Below are 23491 nucleotides of genomic sequence, written 5' to 3' on the forward strand. Positions count from 1 at the left end.
ATGCATTAATTATAAATGTAGCACTTATTTAACTTTATTTGCTTAATAATAAAATGGAGTATTTAAAAGTTTATGTATTAATTATATTGGCATATTATTAATTGAGTACTTTTATTTTACAATTATTTTTGATGTATTTGTACTTGCTGATTTTCTTCCACGTGCTTTCATTGGCTTTAAATTCTTTATGGCTCTGGGTGTCATCATAAAATTTCACTTTTTTAAAAAAAAATTTTTTAGTTATAGATGGACACAATACCTTTATTTATTTATTTATATTGGTACTGAGGATCGAACCCAGTGCCTCATACGTGTAAGGCAAGCACTCTGTCATTGAGCCACAATCTCAGCCCAAAATTTCATTTTTTCAATTAACTCATTTATTATGGATTTTCAAATAAATATAAGCAAAATGGAACGCAATTTGTACAAAATTCTATGAACTAGATAAAATCATTTTGTTAAGTTTCTTCTATTTCCTCACATCCAATATATAGTCAACATGTACTTAAAGATTATCTGTTATTTAATGGATAAGTCTCTTTTGTAACTCACTAGATCTGTTGTATTTTCATTATCATTCAATCTCATATATATTTTCTAATTTTCATCATGCATTTTTTTGACCCGTGGGTGATGAAAAATGTATTTAAATATATGTATTTAAGATTTTTCATTGTAAGTTTCTAATTATCTTTTTATTATTGCTTTCCTATTAAGTTGTATTTTACTCAGAGAATATTATATAGATTTAACCCACTGAAAATTATAAGTCTTAACAGATGGTTCAGTGACATGGCACATACACACGCACACAGGTATACATGTGATAGAAACGTACATACATGTATATGTATGTGTATACATATGCTGTATACATATAAATATATTTTATTAAATATTCCTTGTGTAATTGAATACAGCATTTATTCTTGTTGAGTGTATTGTTTTCAGTTATTTCTGGGGTCAAATTTTCTATTATAGAGATTAATTTTTGTACAACAACATTAGCATTTTCTGGTCCTTTTTCAAAATATAGGATCTCAGTCTCAACCCAAGCCTACTGACTAAGGATCTGTACTTTTAAAAGATCCCAGGGTGATTTTGGAGAAGTACCATTCTGTATTATTACTGATTTTTTTAACTACTTTTCCCTCAAGTGTTGAGAGAGGACTACAAAATCGCCTACTATGGTGGTATATCTGTCCATCTAATGTTTGGTGATTCCATCATTTTTTGCTTCATGTATTTTGAAGCTATATTCTCAGATGCATACAAGTGTAAGTTGTTATGTCTTCCTGGAATACTGACTGACACCTTCTTTGACTCTTGGAATTCTGTCTGTTCCCGATTGTCTTTATTTCCATTTTTTCTTGGGATATGTATTGTGCACAAAATTAGTAGTCAGAGGCTGTCATGGTCAAGTTGCCTGTTCTCAATTTCCCTTCTTGGCAGTACGAGGTGGGGCGGGTTGGAGGGTGTTGTCTGCTCCACTCACAGTGAGGGGGTCACTCCAGAGTTCTATGAGAGAAGTTCCCAGAGGCGGAGCTCCTGGAGCCTGAGTTTGGGTGTAGCTAGATCCAGGTGCCGTTTGATCTGAATCTTTTCCATCAGCACACCACTGGAGCACAGCTGCTTCTGATCCTTGCTGGGAGTCTGTACCCCTGGAGTCTTCCCTGAGTTTACGTGTGCAGTGGAGAAGCCAGTCCTTTACCCCCTCTGCCACCTGTATCCTGGCCTCTTGGACTCAGTCCCAAGTGCACATTCACTCCCCCATCCCCATGAGGTTCCCAGTGCTCCCTTCCTGATCCTGCAAACCAGGGTGAGAGGCACGCGGGATCTCTTGGGTCTGAGTGTCCTGAATACCCCTGGTTACAGCACTCTGAATTTCACCTGGTTTTCTAGTCACACTCTGGGTTGTGTGATGAGCCTCTGCCAGGTCAGGATTTTAGACCTACCTGGAATCACACAAGTCTGGGTGCCTGGGTTTGGACCCATACCCACTGGCCTCCATAGTATAATGGGAATAGATGGTGACTCTTTAACTCTCCATGGGCTCCTGGGAGCCCTGCAGCATATTTCCCACATGAGAATAAATTGTAGTTCACCCACTGGAGCATTTTGACAGTGTCCTTGATCACTAATTTCTCCATTTCAGGACATACCACAGTGCAACCTGAAATGCAGGTTTTCTTAGTCTCCTATGGTGGATCTGTATTGGTGGTCACCTGTGCCAGCAGTGGTCACAGTTAAAGAAATTTTAACTTTAAAAAAATTTATTCTAACCAAACTTCTGAGTCCTTACACTGTTTGGAGAGTCCAGTGTCAGATCTCAGTAAGATTTCTCTTTTCACCCACCTCAAAGAGAAGCTGTTTTCCCACTTTCCTGGACTCATACCACAGAGCAGCTTGGAAAGTAACAGCCTCTATTCTACCATCTTTAAGCTCATTGTTTTCTTAATAGCTATAGTTAGTACATTATTAATTAATTATTATTGTTGTTGTTGGGCTCGGATAGCTTCCTGCTGATGTAGGGAAGCCTTAGTTGAAATAACTGGGGAGATTTGGCTATAGGCCATGTTTCTCCAAAACTCTTTCTTGTTCTTGTTATAATAAGAGACTATAGAGAAAGCCAAGCACAGCAACACATGAACTTCATAAGCTTCTGTTTGCATTACAGTTGCTAAAATAAAAAGGAAATGGTAAGTCAAATGCTGAGCCCAAAGGCAGAGTTAGAGGACCCTTCCAGGTGACATGAAAAACCAAGTGGATGTAGATAGGAATGAGGAATTAAAACCACATATGCCCTTAATAAAACCATTAATACCCTTAATGTTTCATACATTGTTTCTTACTTTTCATATATTGAAGATATAATTTGCATTTATATCACTATTTTAATTATTTATAATTAATTTCTGTATATATACCTTTGTATACATATTCAGCTTTACATCGTTCTGTCCAGTACAAAACAGATCTTAGCTGAGTGTGATTACAAATGCAACAGTCTTCATATTATAAGTTTCTAGTTTTTCCTTCTCAACATTAAATATACAAATTATTAATTTCTTTGATATTTAATTAAACATTAAGGCATATTTTTATTAATTCGTATACTCCTATTATCATACTTCTGTGTTGATTTTCTTCTCACCTAAAATATATATTCCCACACTTCTATCAGAAGTATTAGTTACAAATTTATTTATTAAATACAATTCTAAAAACAATTCTAATTCTCTTATTGATTTTAATTATTTAAGAGTATACATACATATAGAAAGGTGATTATGAGCATTAATATCAAGTGCACAGAATAAGGAATTTTTAAATATGTGTGTACTCATATAAACATTAACCAGATTAAGATATAAAACTTTCCTTCTCTATGCTGGAAGTTTTTCTTACTTTTCCTTCCCTCTCTATACTATCTTCTACCCCACCCCAAAAGATATATAATAATTCTGATTTCTGTTGCCTTGAGTTAATTTTGCCTGTTCTTGGATTCCATTTGAACATGCAGCATGTATACTTTGGTGTCTGTCCTCTTTCCACTCAATATACTATTATATTCATTCATGTCCTTGTGGGTCAACAAATTGTTTTTTTGTTATTATAGTGAGATAGTCTAAAGTGTAAAAATAATGTAATTTTTAATCCATTTTCCTATTTGTGGACTTTTGGATTATTTCCTCTTTCACAATTTCATGGATAAAAATGCCATGAATATTCTTGAACCTTTGTTTCCTTGGATATAAGTGCTGATTTCTCCTGGGTGTTATCCAGGCACTGGGTTATGTTATGTTCTTACTATAAGCATATGTTTCAGCTTAGGAGGTAACTGCTAAATTGCTTTCCAAAGTAGTTGTACCCCATTACAGTTCTACCAGCATCTTATAGCATTTCTGCCTGCTCCATAACCTTATCAGCACTTTATATTGTTAGTCTCCTACGCAATGGTTTCTTCTTACTGTTTTAATTTGAATTTACCAGAAAGGTAATGATACCAAACTCCTTTATATTATTTATTGGCTATTTTGATGTCCTCTTGCATGACAGACCATAAAAACTTAGTAAATATAAAGGTGTGGAGATAATACCATGCATCTTATCTGATCATAATGGAATGAAACTGGAAATCAATGATAAAAGAAGGAAGAAAAAAACCTGCATCACCTGGAAAATGAACAATATGTTACTGAATGATCAATGGGTTACAGAAGACATAAAGGAGGAAATCAAAAAATTCTTAGAGATAAATGAAAATACAGACACAACATATCGGAATCTATGGGACACAATGAAAGCAGTTTTAAGAGGGAAATTCATTGCCTGGAGTTCATTCATCAAAAAAAGAAAAAACCAACAAATAAATGAGCTCACACTTCATCTCAAAACCCTAGAAAAGGAAGAGCAAAACAACAGCAAATGTAGCAGAAGGCAAGAAATAATTAAAATCAGAGTGGAAATCAACGAAATTGAAACAAAAGAAACTATTGAAAAAATTGACAAAACTAAAAGTTGGTTCTTCAAAAAAATAAATAAGATCGACAGACCCTTAGCCATGCTAATGAAGAGAAGAAGAGAGAGAACTCAAATTACTAACATATGGGATGAAAAAGGCAATATCACAACAGACACTATAGAAATACAGAAGATAATTAGAAATTATTTTGAAACCCTATATTCCAATAAAATAGAAGATAGTGAAGACATTGATAAATTTCTTAAGTCATATGATTTGCCCAGATTGAGTCAGGAGGATACACACAATTTAAACAGACCAATAACAATGGAGGAAATAGAAGAAGCCATCAAAAGACTACCAACCAAGAAAAGCCCAGGACTGGATGAGTATACAGCGGAGTTTTACAAAACTTTTAAAGAAGAATTAATACCAATACTTTTCAAGTTATTTCAGGAAATAGAAAAAGAGGGAGCTCTTCCAAATTCATTCTATGAGGCCAACATCACCCTGATCCCGGAACCAGACAAGGACACTTCAAAGAAAGAAAACTACAGACCAATATCTCTAATGAACCTACATGCAAAAATCCTCAATAAAATTCTGGCGAATCGAATACAAAAACATATCAAGAACTTTTGTTTTCTTACAGTTCTAAAGCCAGATGTCTAAAATTAGCTGAAATGAACATGTCAACTCGGTGCACTACCCTTGGAAGTAGTAGGGGAAAATGTGTTCCTTGTTTCTTTCATCTCCAAACTTTAAGGCCAATATCTTCAAACCTCTCTCTACTGTATATACCTTCATATCACCTCGTGTGTGTGTGTGTGTGTGTATGTGTGTGTGTGTGTGTATACAGGCACATGCAGGTGTGGTAAAATCTCCTTCTGTTCTTTATTTGTTGCTCACCTAGGAAATCCAGGATAACCTCTTCATCTCAAGCTCCTTAACACCTGCAAAGACACCCCTCCTCTTTGTGCCATCTGTTATGGTTTAGATACGAGGTGTCACCCAAAAGCACATGTGTAAGGTAATGCAAGAAAGTTTAGAGGTGAAATTATTGGGTTATGAGAACCTCAATGTATTAAGTATAATAATCCCCTGATATGTATTAACTGGGAGGTTAATCCTCTGCCATGTTATTCTGGCCCAAAGCAATGGAGTTAGCCGTTTGTGGACTAAGATCACTGAAACTGTGAGTGCCAAATAAACTTTTCCTCTTTTAAAATTTTTCTTGTCTGGTCTTTCATCACAATGGTGAAAAGGCTGACTAAAACAGAAATTGTCACTTTGAAATAGGTTTGTTGCTGTGATTTAACTTAATGCGTTTCAAAAACCTTTGGAACTTGTTTATAGGGAAAAAGACTTCTTAAAAGCTTAGAGATGCAATCTGGAAAAGCTTTGAAATGTTGTAAGTGGAGCTTAATGAGAGATTCTGGTGGGAGCTCAGAAGACGGGAATGCCAATAGACTGTAGACAGTGAAGACTGGGCCCATGAGGTTTCAGAGGATGAAGAGGACTCCATTGGAAATTTGACTAGATGTCATTCATATTACATTCTGGCAAATGAGTTGTCTACATTTTTCTCTTGTCCTGAGACTTTCAATGGAACTCAATTTAAAGGTGATGGGCTAATTAATCCAGCAGAAGAAATGTCAAAGCAACACAGCATTCAGGTGGTGACATGAATATCAATGACAACTCTAAGACAAGTTTACTATGATAATCAGGAGCAGAAAGCAGGGTGGAAAAATCTGAGAATGTTGCAATTTGACCAGAAAAATGGGAGTAAAACTGGGACAAAGCAAGGTGTGGTTGTAAAGACATTACCGCCATTAAAAAGATGCTGAATACTTTACCCAGAGACAGTAAGAAAGATGACTTGGGAGCGGCAATTGGCAAGACCACACCCATCTCAGTCTCAAGGATATAAAAGTAAAACTTCCTTTGAGAACAAACTATTGGGGCACACTTCTTGAACAGCAGGGCCTAGGAAGTTGTCTCACTATATTCCCCTGCCCAGGTACTCAGAGGTTGCTGTAGCCTTGGTCCCAGGAGTCTTGGCTACTGCTCTAGATGGCAGCAGACCTTGGCATCAACCAGTGGTTCTGGTTCTGCAGGGACACAGAATGCTGGAGTTAAGAGTCATGGAGGTTTCCACCAAGATTTCAAAGGAAGGTCTGGGAGGTCAGGAAAAATGTTCAGAGTACCTGCATGTTGCCCCTGCAAAGGTGACAAATGAAGAAGTGAGGAGCAAATCAAAGCTTAGAGAAAACCTCATGGTTAAGAGATGGCTGTAACATAGGATATTTGCTGAGGAAAGCTGTAGGAACAGAGCAGAAACAAGCCAAGAGAGAAGTCATGTGGGCTGCCACCAGCAAGGGCATAGGGGCAGAGCTGGAGCCCTTTGGAGAGAAGAGTGCTGTGGCACATCACAGTGCCATGTGCCCCAGATTCTAGACATGGAACTACATAACTTTTTTACCCAGTTGAATTTTGTCCTTTCTTTGATCCCATCCCTCTGTCTATGTCCCTTTTTGTCCAATTTGTAATAGAAATGTTTACTCTATATCTTTATACATTTGACGTATGTAACTTGCTTTTGATCTTTAAAGGGTAAAATAGCTAAGAGTTTAGTTTGCCTTTAGTCTCAGAGACTTTGGACTTGGACTTTTGAAAATAGACTAAATGTATTTTGCATTGTGAGATGGGTCAGGGGTGGGATATTATGGCTTAGGTATGAGATGTCCCCCAAAAGCTCATGTGTAAGACAATGCAAGAAAGTTTAGAGATAAAATGAGTGGGTTATGAAAGCTTTAACATAATCAGTGCATTAATCCACTGATATGAAATAACTGAGGGGTAGCTGTAGTCAGATGAGGAGTGACTAAAAGAGGTGAGTCACTGGAGGGCATGACTTTGGGGTTTATAGTTTGTACCTAGGAAGGAGAACTTTTTCTGTTTCTTGATTGCTCTGTTCTGAGCTGGTTTCTTTCCTCTGCCATGATGTTCTGCCTTATCTCAGGCCCAGAACAATGAAATTGGCCATCAGTGAACTGAGACCACTGAAATTGTGAATGCCAAATAAACTTTTCCTCCTTGAAAATTGTTCTTGGGTCTTTTTTATCACAGCAACAAAAAAAGTTGACTGAAACACCATCTTACCTAATGCCCACTAGTTTCAATGATTAGTATATGGATATTTCTGGGAGGATTTTTCAGTTAATTACATACACTACTACATAGAAACTCAGATTTTAATGTATATTAAATTCAGTGGCCCTACTTATTCATGTATCCAAACTGTTTATAAATTTTTAAATATTTTTACATTTAAATTTTTAAAAATTTGCTAATTTTTAATATCACTTTTTCTACCTATGATCATGAAACTAATGTCATGTAATTTTTTTCTTGTCACATTTTGTTATCATGGTTTTGTTTGCTTCCATTAATATTTTTATATTTGCTCAGATTTTACATATCTAACAATAACTATTTTCCTTTTTGATATTAATCTTTTATTTACTTATATCATTGGCTAAGTATTTCATGAAATATTAAATAAAAGTGCTAATGACAAAAAAGTTAAGATGTCTGTGTCTTTTTTCTCAATCTCTGTGAGAAGTGGATCAGTATTTCAGTATCAATTATGATGATTGATGATGTTATGGTTTGGATCTGAAATATTCCTCAAAGGCTTACATGTTAAAGATTTGGTCCCCAATGTAGCAATGTTCAGAAATGGGCTTTTCAGAAGTAATTGAATCATGCATTCTCTACACTTCATCAATATCTTGATTAATCCCTTGATGGAGTCATAGCAAAATGGACCATTGGAAGGTAGTTGAAACTGTAGGAGGTTGGATTTAGTTGAAGGTAATGGATCCTTGGGGTCATGACCCTCCATCATAATATTGTGCCTCACCACAGGCTTAAAGCAATGGAGCTATTAGACTCTGGACTGAAACCTCTGAAACCATGAGCCAAAGTAAATGTTTCCTTCTTTGATTTGCTCAGGTCTTTTGTCACAGCAATACAAAGCTGACTAACAAGGAGATGATAGATGTGTAAATGCCATTTCCAATATTAACTAAATTTTCTTTATTCTAATTGGCCTGACTAAGGTGTAAATAAGTTTTAGGTGTTATTAATTTCTTGGTACATTTATTTAGATGATAGTACTTTTTCACTTTTATTCTGTGAATGTAATAAATTAGATTAATTTTCAAATGTTAGAGAAATACAACATTCATGAAATGGTTCCACTTAGCCAAAATGTAGTGAATTTTGGATATATCTCCGGTTAAATTTGCTTTTTAAAAATATGGCTTTTTCTATCTATGATCATGAAACTAATGTCGTAATTTTTTCGTTGTCACATTTTGTTATCATGATTTTATTTGTTTCTTGTTTTATCAAGTGTTGGTCTTTATATGTTTTCTCATGTAATTTATATAAAATCAGTATTATTTCTTCCATAGTGTTTTGATTATTTCACTAGAAAAGCCTCCTCTGTGTGTGTGTGGCGGGGGGGAGAGGGAGGGCGGGAGAAGTTAGGATGATTCCTTTAAGAGATATGGTATATTCATATTTTCTGTGTTTTATGTCAGTCTTGGTGAATCAGTCATGCAGGTCCATTTTATCCAAGCTTTGCTTTTTATTTGTAAATAATTACAGACTCATAGAAACCTTAGAGTCCTGTACACCCTTTTCCTACCTTCTCCCATGGGAAGATCATATAGATTAAAATTATTGTATTATATCAAAACCAGGACTAGGTCTTGTTGGCCTAGGCCCTATTGTGTTTTCATCTTAATCCATATGCAACAAAATGAAATTAAACCCCTGTCTCTCACCATGCACAAAACTCAACTCAAAATGGATCAAGGACTTAGGAATACAATCAGAGACCTTGAATCTAATAGAAGAAAAAATAGGCCCTAATCTCCATCATGTGGGATTAGGCCCCAACTTCCTTCATAAGTCTCTTGTGGCACAAGAATTAAAATCAAGAATCAATAAATGGAATGGACTCAAACTAAAAAGTTTCTTCTCAGCAAAAGAAACAATCTGTGAGGTAAATAGAGAGCCTACATCTTTGGAGCAAATCTTTACCCAACACACATCAGATAGAGCACTAATCTCTAGGGTATATAAAGAACTCAAAAAGGTAGACACCAAAAAAAAAAAAAAAAACCCACAAATAACCCAATCAATAAATGGGCCAAGGACCTGAAGAGACACTTCTCAAAAGATGATGTACAATCAATCAACAAATATATGAAAAAAATGTTCATTAACAGTTAGAAAAAATGTTCACTAGCAATTAGAAAAATACAAATCAAAACCACTCTAAGATTTCATCTCACTCCAGTCCAAATGGCAGCTATTAGGCATATAAACGACAATGAGTGTTGGTGAGGTGGTGGGAAAAAAGGCACACTCATACACTGCTGGTGGGACTGCAAATTACTGCAGCCAATATGGAAAGCAGTATGGAGATTTCTTGGAAAATTGGGAATGGAACCACCATTTGACCCAGCTATCCCTCTCCTCGGTCTATACCCAAAGGACATAAAAACAACATACTACAGGGACACAGCCACATCAATGTTTATAGCAGCACAATTCACAATAGCTAAACTGTGGAGCCAACCTAGGTGGCCTTCAATAGATGAATGGATAAAAAAACTGTGACATATATACATAATGGAATATTATTCAGCAATACAAGAGAATAGAATCATGGCATTTGCAGGTAAATGGATGGAGTTAGAGAAGATAATGCTAAGTGAAGTTAGCCAATCCCCAAAAAACAAATGCCGAATGTTTTCTTTGCTATAAGGAGGCTGATTCATAGTGGGATAGGGAGCAGGAGCATGGGATGAATAGATGAACTCTAGATAGGGCAGAGGGGTGGGAGGGGAAGGGAGGGGGCATGGGATTATTAATGATGGTGGAACGTGATGATCATTATTATTCAAAGTACAGGTATGAAGACACGAATTAGTGTGAATATACTGTGTATACAACCAGAGACATGAAAAATTGTGCTCTGTATCTGTAATAAGAATTGTAATGCATTCTGCTGTCGCATATAAATAAAAAATAAGCAAAAATTTTAAAAAAAAACATGCTCTCGTGTGTGTGTGTGTGTGTGTGTGTGTAATTATAAATAGTTCTAACTTTTCTATAGATTTGGTAACCACTAGGCTGTCCTTTACATTTATACCCCTTACCCTTTCTCTGTCTCCTGACAATCACTGATCTTTTCTGTCTTTATAGTTTTTTTTTTTTTTTTTTTCATTTTGACAGTGTCATATAAATGAAATCATACAGGTGTAACCTTTTGATTTTTGCCTTTTTTCAATAAGTGTAATGCCATTGAGATCAATTTGGGTTGTTGGATGTATCAAGAATTTATTCCTTTTCATTACTGAGTGGGATTTCATTGTACAGGTGTACTGGAGTTCGTTTATCCAGTCAATCTTTGAGAGACATTTAGTTTGTTTACAATTCTATGCTATCATGAGTAAAATCTATAGGGATATTTACATACAAGTTTTCATTTCTCTGGGATAAATATCTAAGAGGGTGATTCTTTGGATGTGTGTTAAGTATGAATTTAGTTTTATAAGACAGTGCCAAACTTTTTTCCAGAATCACTTTACCTTTTTATCCTTACATCAACAATGTATGAGACAGTTTTTTCACAATAGACCACTTCTTACATTCTTTTAGCCATTATAGTAGATATGTAGTGATTACTCATTATAGTTTTAATTTGCACTGAATTTGAAAATCTATTCATTATTTCATTTATTATTATATTCTCTCTTTTGTGAAGCATCTCTCCAAGCGTTTTACCTATTTTCTAATTGCATTGTTAGTTTTCATATGGTTGAGTATAAAGGATTCTTTCTATATTGAGGATGAAAATTTTTTATCAGATATGTGATTTGCAAATATTTTTATGTTTTATAAAATGTTTGTCCTTACTCACTTTATGAAGGTATTTTATAGTACAAAAGTTTTTAATTTTGATGAAATTCAGTTTACCAATTCTTCCTTTTATGGTTCATGTCTTTGGTGTCCTAACTCTAAAATCACAAATATTTTTCTCCTAATTTTCTTTCTAAAAATACTATGTTTATATTTTATATTTAGACACATGAACATTTTGTTAGTTCAATTGTGTGGGGAGTGTGAGATTTAGTCATAGCTTCATTTTTTTTTCCTTTTTGCCTGTGATTATCCAATTGTTCTAAAACCAAATGTTAAATTGTTTACAATTAATTGTGTTTATAATTTTATCACATTAGGTGATATATTTGTGTAGACGTATTTCTGGGTCTTTTATTTCATTCCATTGATATGTATGTCTACTATTCTTCAATATAACACTTTCTCACTGTGCTATATAATAGTTCTTAACAATAGAGTATTTTTTCTCATTTTATTCCTTTATCTTTATTTTGATTGAGCAGATATGAGAATGATGAAATTTAAACTACTAGTGGAGACAAGCCTAGTAGCAAATTTTTACTCCAAAAAAAAATCCTCAAAAGGCTTAGGGATTGGTGGTATCAACTTCAACAGGGAATGGGTATGGAGGAACAACTACAGTATACCTCTATTGCATGACACTAGGCAATTGTCCACTTCACTAGAAAAAGTCTGTCGTTAATTCTCAGGATTAGGAGTAATAGAGGTCATTGAAGGAAGAAAAATTAATTTCAAAAGAAGGAAGCTTAGCCAAACCTACCTATAAATTTTGAATGTTGAGTCTTCCCACCTCTCATTGCCTATGTGGCTTCTAGAATTCTAATAGGTAAGCCTGTATTACCCAGGCATGGAAAGGTAAAGAAGAATCTTGTTCTTGTCTAATTGCTGCTTTAGGTTTTGTTTTTGTGCCAAAATTCTGTCTTTCAGTTTAAGTTGACTCAACCCATGTAATCAGAGTTGATGCATAAGAAATTGGGCCTGGGTAATTTTCAAAATAAATTCCTTTGTTTCATAGTAAGTCAGAAGATAAATATAATTTTTCTTTTCAATGTGGATAAAATCAACTGTTTTCTCTTAGGACAGACCTGGTTAAACTTAACAATTTATTTATTCGCTACTCTACATCAATAAAAAACACTAATATTCATATAGAAGAAAAACAAGAGATAATGAATGAGACATTGAAAGAAACAAAGTCATCAAAAGAAGAAATGGCTGCTTTGTCAAAAACCGTGAGTTTTTCATGTTTAAAAATAAAAATAGTGATTTGGCTTTGAGTGATGAGTAGTCAATTTTCTCTGTCAATAACTCAATAGCATGTAGCCAGTTTTCTGCTCATGTTAATTTTCTATTGTTGCATAAAAAAAATTACCCCAACTCTAGTAGCTTAAAATCATCACTGTTTATTCTCTTGATGTTTCTTTGTCTGAAGTCTGGGCATAGTATGGCTCAACAGGTTCCTCTGCTCCAGGTCTGGCAAGACTGAAATCAAGGTGCCAGCACCCCTGCATTTTTTTCTGGAGATCCTGGAATGAATCTGCTTTGGGGCTGAGGTTCTTGTTTCCTTTGTGGCTGGTTGAGATCTCCTCTAAAACCAGCAATGGTGTGTTGAGTCCTTCTCCTGCTTGGAACCACACTGAACTCCCAGTATGATGGCATCTGTCTTGAAGATGAAACTTTGTTCTGTCATATCTCATTCACTGTAGTAAAAGTAAATAGTAAAATAATTAAATGAAATAATAGTATAGTAAAAGGAAATAATATACAATTCCTGTCTATGTGCATTCCTACCTAGAAATAAAAGACCCCTTGACACTTTGTATTATAATACAAGACTCCTTAGTTGCATCTTATTATGATTTACTAACCCAAAATTATCAATGGAGTTGGGCATATTTTAATAGTTTTTGATGATTATTTGCATTCCTTTTCCATAAAAAACTTGCTCATGGTTTTCCTCCATAGATTGAGTGACTTTTTATATTTTCTCTGAATTTTAAGAATTTATTGAATACGATGGATACTAGACATTTTAAATGACATATGTTAAAAATTTCTTTAGTTAATATTCTTTCATTTCTTTATGATAAATTCTGATAAAGGGGAGTTTAATTTTAATGTGTTATAAGTTGTAAATGCCTTAATTTTGAACTTAGTACTTTCATAAAACTTTTAAAGAAATTTTCCCCACCCCAAGTTTATAAAAATATCTTCTAGTATTTTATTATGAATGCATTTGAATTCTACTTTTTATTCTGCTTTTTGGTGAAGCTATAGTTGAATGGTCAAAACTAAGTGATTTAGCCTCTTATTCTATCTTTTGTTGACAAGTAAAGAAGTGATAAATTATTTATAGAATTTTTGAAATGCATATTTCACTTGCCAGATGTGAAACATAAAATTAGTATGTAGATATAATTATGATGTGAAGTGAGGTTCCAATTAATTTTTTTCTAATGTAGAAAACAAATTTTAATAATCTATGGTGTGTTTTTCTTTATATTTTAATGCTCAAATGTCTCTCTCACAGACAACAGGCTTCCATATTTGTGGGGATCTTTTTTCTTTTAACTTTTTACATTATTCATTCTATTTGATCATCTTTGCCTCAACAGTCTATGTCTACATCACTAAACTTCTGTAATGAATTTTATCATAATGAATTGTCCAATCTTGTATTTCTTAATGAGTTCTATGACATTCTTTACTCTTGCTCTTCCATTTAAATTTCAGCATTATCTTGTTTATTTCCTTCAGAAAATTTGTTGGAATTTTGATTTAACTGCATTCATCTATGGATTATTTGGTGGGCAGGGGGGATGAAATCATTATATTAAGTATTCCTAAATGCATTCATAATCTATCTCTTCATTTATTTATGTAGTTTTTCTAAGTTGCACCTTAACCAATTTTCTTATAACTTATGAGCATGCAAACTCTTTGCAAATTCAGCCTGTGATTAGTCAGATAAATTAAATCTTCCATCAAATTTTAGCTATTTTAAAATTAATTTTAATATAATTATGGTGTGTTCACAAATGTGGTCTATATAACCCAAATTCTTTAAATTTATTAATAAAGGTTTACTTTGTATCCTCATATATGGAAAATTTATATAAATATTTCATTAGGAGAAAACACTTTTTCTAATTTGGGGACATTCTTCTATGTGGGCTCATTTTGCCAGCTAAACTAATTGTGCTATTTAAATCTTATGTTTCCTATTTACTTTCTTATTGATGTATCAGTTACTCTGAGAGCTATTTAGAATATTTCAGTAAGACACTGGGTTTCTCTATAAATGTTTTCAGTTCATTTTTTTTTTCATGTAATTTGAATCCATGGTTTTTGATAAAATTAAATTGAGGATGTTGGGAATTGAGCCTTTTCTCCCCCATTTGTGTATCTATGTATGTGTGTGATGCTGAGGATCTAACCTAGGAGTTGCATAATTTAGGCAAACACTCTACCACTGAGTTGAATTCTCATCCCCCTGAGCTTATTTTTTAAAAATGCTTTTCTATTTATAAATTTGAAGTTATAAATTACAAGCATATTTGGAATACATATTTCACTTACCAGATATGAATCATAATCAACACCTTTAACTCCTTCCTGGACAGTTTCAAGGATTGTATGATCCTTTCTGACATATATTTCATTTTCTACCATTTCATGTGTATTTAATTTGTTAATTAATTTATTAAGAGAGCTTACTATTACTTTACACAATAAATCCTTTTTCATATTTTTTTCCCCAGATGAACATGTTCTTTACTCTTTTCTAACTCCTTATGCTTATTAGGCCTTTCTAGTTGGCCTTATTTTTTCTACTATTTAATTATAACTTTTATTAACTTTTTGTAAGAGAAAGTCTAGATTTGAGATGCTCAAAATTTTTTATCATTCATTTTTGTTTAAAAAAGTCTTTTCTTTGTTCTCATTCATGCAATGTAGGGAATATACGTGAGTAATAAGAGAATAGCTGGTACCTCTGGATAGGTAATGGAGGAGAACCTAGTAATAGACAAGACTGAAAACACCAAACTTAAAAAGAAAAAAATACTAAAGTGAAAAACACTGAACCAAAGTACTATAGGAGATGAGATGGGATCAGAGTTGCAAGAAACTGATTTTGGAACAGATACTATTATGAATCTTTCTGCAATTTGCCCTACCTTTCTCTCCAGCCTCTCTCTTGCTATTCCTTTCCCTCTAACTCTATATTCTTACCATCTGGGACAACTTGAAGACCCCATAATGCACAACATGCTTTTTTTTTTCTTCCAGTTTTTCACAAACACTCTTCCCTCTGATTGTAACATTTTTCTTTGTTATCCTCTCATTCGGGCCACTGTCTGGCTGAGGCCTCTTGGTTTAACTTAGAAAGCAGAAAATCCTTGCGGCAACCCTCTCTTCACTTTCTTTTGTCTGCTTTGAACTCTAATTGCACTCTGTTTACCCCAATGTTCACATTTACAGCATCCTATTGAAAACAATGATTTGCTTGGTTAAGGACAAGAGATACATTGTAATTTTTGTTTAATTTCTGGGTAATTTGCATGGTGCCTATAAACAATAAATGCTGGTTAAGGAAGAGAATATTTAATAAATGGAAGAAAAGGAAGAAAGAAGGAAGGGAGAAAAGAAGGATAAATTTCGGTCAGGTAAAGGGGGACCTGCACCTTGTGATCCTGGAAATATCTTCGTGAGGAGGAATGTAGAACAGGGACGTTCACGTAAATTTTGATGAATTCTGCGTATAGCTTTCAAAAATTCCTTCTGAGGCATTACTGTAAGCACCAGGGAAGTATAATACAGTCAATACAAGTTTTAAAAATATTATATAATTTTATTAAGTATTTATAAACTCAGTTTTATAACCATGCTTAAATTTGTCATCTATGCAAATATCCCCATCAGCAAAATATTTTCAAAAGGGAAAAATTTATTTATTTACTAAATCTACAGTCCTTTTTTTTTTTTTTTTTAAATTTCATTGATCATCTCTAAAATGGCAAGTCTAGTCCTCCTTAATTTGGTGTCAGAACAGTGTTATTTCTGATGAGAAATTGTGAGTGTATTCATAAAGTTACTAACATGTTTCAATTATAGAAATCATTTGGGAGCTATCATACCTTCTAGGGAAGATGAGAACATGATGAAATTTAGATATATTAATTTTTTCTGCACTTTGCTCATTATAAAAGCCTTTAAGCTACATTGTCAAAGAGCACATGTTAAACACTCAATTAAAAGCAATGATATGCATTATTGCCATGCATTATGTTTTGGTATGCAATTGAAACTTCTGGTTCGAGAGAAAAATAAGATTTGTGCTGCCTAATTGCACATATAATTCAACTGATTTTTTAAATTTTCAAGGCATATTTTGCTTCCAATTTAGAGTCTTAACCTCATGAATATAGAGTTTTTTCTAATTTGTGTTATGCTTAGATCTATGAAAACATATTTTCCCCTTTTCATGTCTACAAACAGTAGCTTTGGCAACCCATACAACATCTTAAAATTGGTTAAGTATTTTAAAGTAATGTCAAAATTAAATTCATTTTAAATGTAAAATTATAGGCTTTTCTATATATATCTTTGTTTCTTTCTAGTAATTTTCCCTGCAGTTCAGAAATTTTTCAGAAAATAATTATTACCTGAAACTCTTTTTTTTTTTTTAATTTTTTATTGTGGGTTGTTCAAAACATTACAAATTTCTTGACATATCATATTCCACACTTTGATTCAAGTGGGTTATGAACTCCCACCTTCACCCCATACACAGATTGCTTTTTTTTTTTTTTACTTATAAACAACAGAAATTTATTGCTCATAGTTCTGGAGGCTGGGAATCCAAGATCAAGGAGCCAGCAGTTTTCGTGTCTGATGAGAGCTCTTGCTCATAGATGGCATGCTCTTGCTGTGGCAGAGAAAGGGAAAATCAGCTCCCTTGGACCTCTTTCTTTTTTTTTTTTAATTTTTATTATTGGTTGTTCAAAACATTACATAGTTCTTGACATATCATATTTCATACATTTGATTCAAGTGGGTTATGAACTCCCATTTTTACCCCGTAAAACTCTCAGCTTTTTGTGGTACAAAAAATATCCATCTACAATTTATTTTCTCATTTAATAAAATAATAAAAATGTCTTTAAAGATTTAAAAATACTTATGATTTTCATGTCATTGAACAAAATGACATAGACACAGAAATTTATTTTTCATAATTTAATTTGCAGATAAAGGTGATAATTTATCTACAAAGTAGATAAGTAGACTCCTTTTGTATAGAAACTTGCATTTTCATAATTTTTGGATAATGTTTTTGTTACTAGAAAGCTATTTTTTTATGACTATCTATCTGCCTATATGCTGTACAGTAGGAATCCTAATACTGCAAATCGTTCACCCAACAGTGCCTTTTATTTCATTTTTTTCCTCAATATCTTTTAAATTAAACCATTTTCTTCTCAAAATATAGATGAAACATAACTATTATTAATAATTTACTAAATAGGAAACCTGCTTAGTTAGGCTGTGTGATTTTCTCACAAACACAAAGCTAGTAAGTGGTAGAGCCAAATGCTAACCTTGTATTTTGGACTACAAAAATATTATTTTTATACAGTATTCATATGTAATGTATGGATAAAATGTGATGACATATGTAAAAGTACATAGGACTAATTTTTATCATGGGATTTTGATCCCATTTTATGTTTATTTTATTATGTAACATATGTGTAGATGATATTAAATGAGATCTATGAAATTTGCTTTAATATTCTTTTTTCAAAATTTTATTTTTTCTTTTTAGTTATACATGACAGCAGAATCTATTCTGATTTATTTATACAAACATGGAATATATCTTATTATAGTTAGGATCCCACTACTGTGGATGTATATGGCATATTCTCTTAAAGAAGGACTTAGTGTTTTCTAAATGCTGATTTCATGTATGTGCTCTGTACCATATTAAAGATTATTAATATACCAAGTTTTTAAAAGCTGTTTATTAGGAATTAATGTTGACTTATAGAAAAGACTTTGTGGGCATCTGTGAAGATGATTTTGTGAGTTTTTCATTTGACTTATTGCAATGATGTATTATGTTAATATTAAAACATTTTTAAATTCATTGGATGAACTCTGCTTGGTTATGGTTTATTGTTCTTTTAATTTACTGCTGAGTTTGATTTGGAAGTATTTTAAGATTTTGCATCCATATTCATAAGTGAGTCTGTATTTCAGTGTTCTTAATTTGTGCTATATTTGATAGATTTTCTTATAAGGATTATGTTAGCTTTATAAAATGAACTTTGAAGCTATCTTCATTTCCTATTACCCAGAGAATTAATACATATTTAGTAACTTTCTCCTTGAAAATCAGATAGAACGTTTTGGTGAAAATACAGCTCTGGTGCATTTTTTTTGTTTTTGTTTGAATTATTATTTTCTTTTTAATGTTTCACTTTCATCACACGGTTGTGGTTTCAGGCTGTATATTTCTTCTTGAAGCTATCTTGTAATATTTTAATAGCACAGGAAATAATCTATGGGGTTACATTTTTTAAAAAATATATTACCATAGTATGATATAGAAGCTCTGATACTTTTGCTGCTGTATTCACTTCCTAATTGTCCAAATATATTCATTTTTACTTTTTACATTAGATTTTCAAGTTATTAAATTGAAATTTTTTAAAGAGCTGGCTTTTAGATTTACTAGTTCTGTAGTTTTCTGAACTATGTTAGTGTGTGCTTTTATGGTTATAATTTTCTTCGTATTTTTTTAGGCTTATTATGTTTCTTTTTATGGTACAATTTTGGGGTTGAAGTCTTAATAGATATGTGTGCATATGTGTACGTGGGAGTGTGTGTTCTCTGCCTAAGAGCTGTCATTGTAATTGTTGTCATACTCAGTGTCCCTTTGAAAGAAACTTTTTTGTTCACAATCTCCAATGTCTTTCCTTACAGTCTTACTTAAGATCATTCCAGTCAGGCCTCCCCACCATACTCTACTGCAATTGTGGTTAGGATAGTGTGTTTTCTTCCTTATAGCACTCATGAAATCTTATGGATTCATTGCACATTGCACAAACTGTGATCTAAAATTATTTTAAGGCATGTTTTGAATGGCACAAATAATATTCATTACTTGAAGTTGAGTCTATACTCAAAAGAGGGGAAAGTATTGGTCTATTATCTCATTATTTAGATATAATTGCTGTTAATATTTTGTTGTATATAATTACAGGCCTCATAGTATATTTTTTAAAAATTATACATTATCATAGGTCTACAAAAATTGATGGCATGTTTCTCATTATACTATGTAAAAAATTTATGTCAATGTCATCTTACAGTTTTAAATGTAATTTTAATGGTTAGAGAGTTTTTTAGATTCTTGTTATTGGATGTTTATGTTTTCAGTTTCAATTATTACTCACTTTCACAAAATAATATTGTGATGAAAAAATAATGAAGGTTGAATTATGATATAGTGCCAGAAACACAGGTAATCCTATGCCTTATCCTTCTCCAAAGACTTAAATGATTTACTAGCATTTTCACATTTTTCAAAATTCTTAAAACTTTAACTGTGCCTTTTCTCAATTTCTGAGGTGACAGTTTGATTCATGGAATGTATTGCCCTTCATAGTTTTCATCCTGTACAGTTATAAGAAACTTGTACTGGGGCTGTGGTTGTAGCTCAGTGGTAGAGCACCTGCCTAGCATGCGGTTCGATCCTCAACACCACATAAAAGTAAATAAACAAAATAAAGGTGTTGTATTCATTTACAACTAAAAAATATAAATAATTTTTTTTTAAAAAGAAACTTGTACTATTATCTGTGGAACATATGGAAACTGGTTTAAAATACAAGAGCAGAGTTTGTAATGTGTCTACTCTTTACCCCTAATTCTATAAATTTAGATGTCATTGGTACTACTAATTGTTTCTTTGAATCTAAATGACATTGTTGAATCAAAAATTTTTGAATTAAAAATTCAACATTAAACATAACCAAAACCATAAAATGACTTTTGATGATAATATCGTTTAAATTTAAAGGATATAATTTGATTTTATTTACTTAGGATTTCATCTCATTTATGTAGGATTTCATTTCTTTTCAAACAAATTTGTCTTAAGCAAACATGATCTGTATTATAAAAGAGATAGATTTTGGAAATTTTATAATTATTTGAATGAAATAGCTTATTTCTATGAATAGTAATAAATAGCACACATTTAAAATCACAGTTATTTTCTAAGCATTTGGTGCCATATTATTAACTCTTAGATAATTCTATCCATTATGATCTTGAAAATGTTATGTTTCTGTTGTTCAGTAGATATCTTGTACTCTACTGTGTTTTTAGAGGTGATTCTTATTTATTCATTTATTATATACTGTAAATTGGTAATATTCTTTAAAGGATAAATATGTTACAAGATTGTAAATTTGATCATTTTCTAGTTGATGTGTTTGTTTTGTATATTACAGGAAAGAGCCTATATTCTGCCCATCAATTCTAAAATTTTAGTTATTATAATTTATAAATATTATTCAATTAATTTTAATTGAAGTTCTTTTTAGAGGGGTGAAAGTCACAATTACCTTGGACTAGAAGGCCTCAGGAAATCCAAGGGTGTTGCATTAAAGCACCTTGCTGTAGCTGAAAACAGGGGAGAGATTTTCTACAGAGATTAGTGGATCTGGCTTCAGACTAGAAGTGATCACATATTTATATTTCAATCCTTGAGAGTGCATTTCTTATTTGTTTATTTAATTTTAAAAGATCTACATATAAAGAAGTTGTGTCCCAAGAGAGATTATACCCAGAGCTTCATCTACACCTGACTCAGATGAAGAGATTTTGGACATTAGCCACAAGAATGTTTGAATGAAAGTTTGGTTTTAGGGTTGAGATATGTGCACCCTCTCAGTGGACATGAATGTATTTTGCGTGTGAGAGCAAAGTGGATCATGGGGTCCACAGGCAAACAGTAGTAGGCAGAATTTGGGCTCCTATGACATTTGCCATTGGTGTCATGCTTCTAAACATACTGGATTACATGACCATAGGGATTTTGCACACTTAAGTGAATTTAATAATCAGTGTCATTATATTGGGAAATTGTAATGGTAATTGTATGAGCCATCTAAAAGCAGAATTTTCTTTTGGTTGAGAACAGAAGTCAGAAATGTGGCAGAGGGCAGGGTCAGAGAGTTCCAAAGCATGAAGAGCATTCAGCCAGCCATTGTCGACTTGAATGTAGGGAAGCCAACGTAGAAACTTAAAAGAAAATGAAAATTAGGAATATTTAAAAAAGATTTTCTTATATAGCTTGGCATATTTTTGAGAAGTTTATTTCTAAATAATTATTTTGTGGAACTGCAATTGTGAGTATCTCTTTCATTATTTCTTTTAAATGGCTATGTTTGTGTAAATGAAATCAGTAATGGTAATTACCATTATATGAGTATACTGATTCTTAAAATTATTTATGTTCATTTTATCTTTTTTTCTTAGATTTTCTAGGGATGCTACCATAGAGACATTATTAGTCTTTCATTAATTTTTATGCCTTTAATTGTTATCTATTATCTAATTACTTTGGTTAATACTTCCAGTACAATATTAAATAGCAGTAGAAATAATTGGTATCCTTGCAAATGCCCTGCTCTTAATGGAATTGCTGCTGTTTTGTTTGATTTTGTTTTTCCCCTTAACTAGAAAGCTGGCTTTAAAATTCAATATTTATTTTATTATACCTGTCGGCTTAATTTATTGAGTGGTTTTCCACATTGGGAGTAGAGATTGAGTATTGTGAAGCATCTTTTCTACATCAAGGGAGATACCCTTGTCATATTTTCTCTTAGTATCTATACAAGCAATGAAATGTTTTAATGGATTTCTTAATTTGGATCTTGAATTGCTGGAATAAATGTCATCTGGCCATGTAGTCCCCCATCCTCTCTTAAACACATTCCAAATTACTTTTTTGCCTCATCATTCAATCAAAATGTCTCTGATTTAGGTCAACAATAATTTCCATATTGCTAAGTTTAATCACTCTTCCTTTGGTCTTAATTAACTTACACATAGCACCTAACCAAGTTTATTATATCCTTATTTGGGAAACTTTTCTTTTTTTAATTTTCAGAACACACACTCTTCTTGCTTCTTCCTACACTTGTGGAAGCTTGTTCTCAGTTTCCTCCACTGGTTTCTCTATCTCCACAATCTCCAAACATCTGAGAACTCCAGTGCTGTCTTTTATAATAAGCTTTATACATCTAACTGCCAATTTTTTTATTAGGCTTTCTAGTTATACATAGTAGTTAGGTTCATCCTGACAAGCTCATAAAGGCATAGAAATAAATTTCAGTTCAAAATTCCCCCTTTTGCTTTCCTCTTTTCCCTCCTATTTCCCCTCCCCTCTCCCCTTCTCTTTCCTTTACTCTACTAGACTTCCTTTTCCTAGCTTATTAATTGGTATTTGATTGGTTCTTTATGTTATCTTCCTTTCCCCTTTTCTTTTACTCATTGCTTCTGCATATGAGAGAAGATATATATGACCTTTGAGTTTCTGAGTGTAGCTAATTTTACTTAGCATGGTATCCTCCATTCCCATCAATTTAGCAGCAAATGCCATAATTTCATTCTTTTTAATGGCTGAGTAGAACTTCATTGTGTGTGTGTGTGTGCGTTACCAATTTTTTAATCCATTCATCTATTGACTGGCATCTGGGTTGATGCCATAATTTAGCTATTGTGAATTGTGCTGCTATAAATATTGATGTGGCTGTGTTGCTGTAGTATGCCTATTTTAGATCTTAGGAAAATACCAAAGAGTGGGTCATATGGTGGTTCCATCTCTAGTGTTTTTCAGGAGTCTCCATTCTGCTTTCCAGAATGATTATATTAACCTGTAGTCCCACCAACAATTAACAAGTGTACCTTTTTCACCACAACCTTGCCAGCATT

General features: G+C 32.9%; 1 protein-coding gene across 1 annotated transcript in view; it reads left to right on the top strand.

Annotated features, from left to right (window-relative positions):
* The window catches only part of Ccdc178 (coiled-coil domain containing 178), a 366395-nt gene that overhangs the window by 39048 nt on the left and 303856 nt on the right, over window positions 1–23491 (top strand). Inside the window, exon 8 of the mRNA XM_027935639.2 lies at window positions 12555–12708. Coding sequence (XP_027791440.2) covers window positions 12555–12708 — 154 coding nt within the window. The remainder of the gene's footprint in view (window positions 1–12554; window positions 12709–23491) is intronic.

This window comes from Marmota flaviventris, chromosome 16 (assembly GCF_047511675.1).
Source record: "Marmota flaviventris isolate mMarFla1 chromosome 16, mMarFla1.hap1, whole genome shotgun sequence".
Classification (NCBI taxonomy): Eukaryota; Metazoa; Chordata; class Mammalia; order Rodentia; family Sciuridae; genus Marmota; species Marmota flaviventris.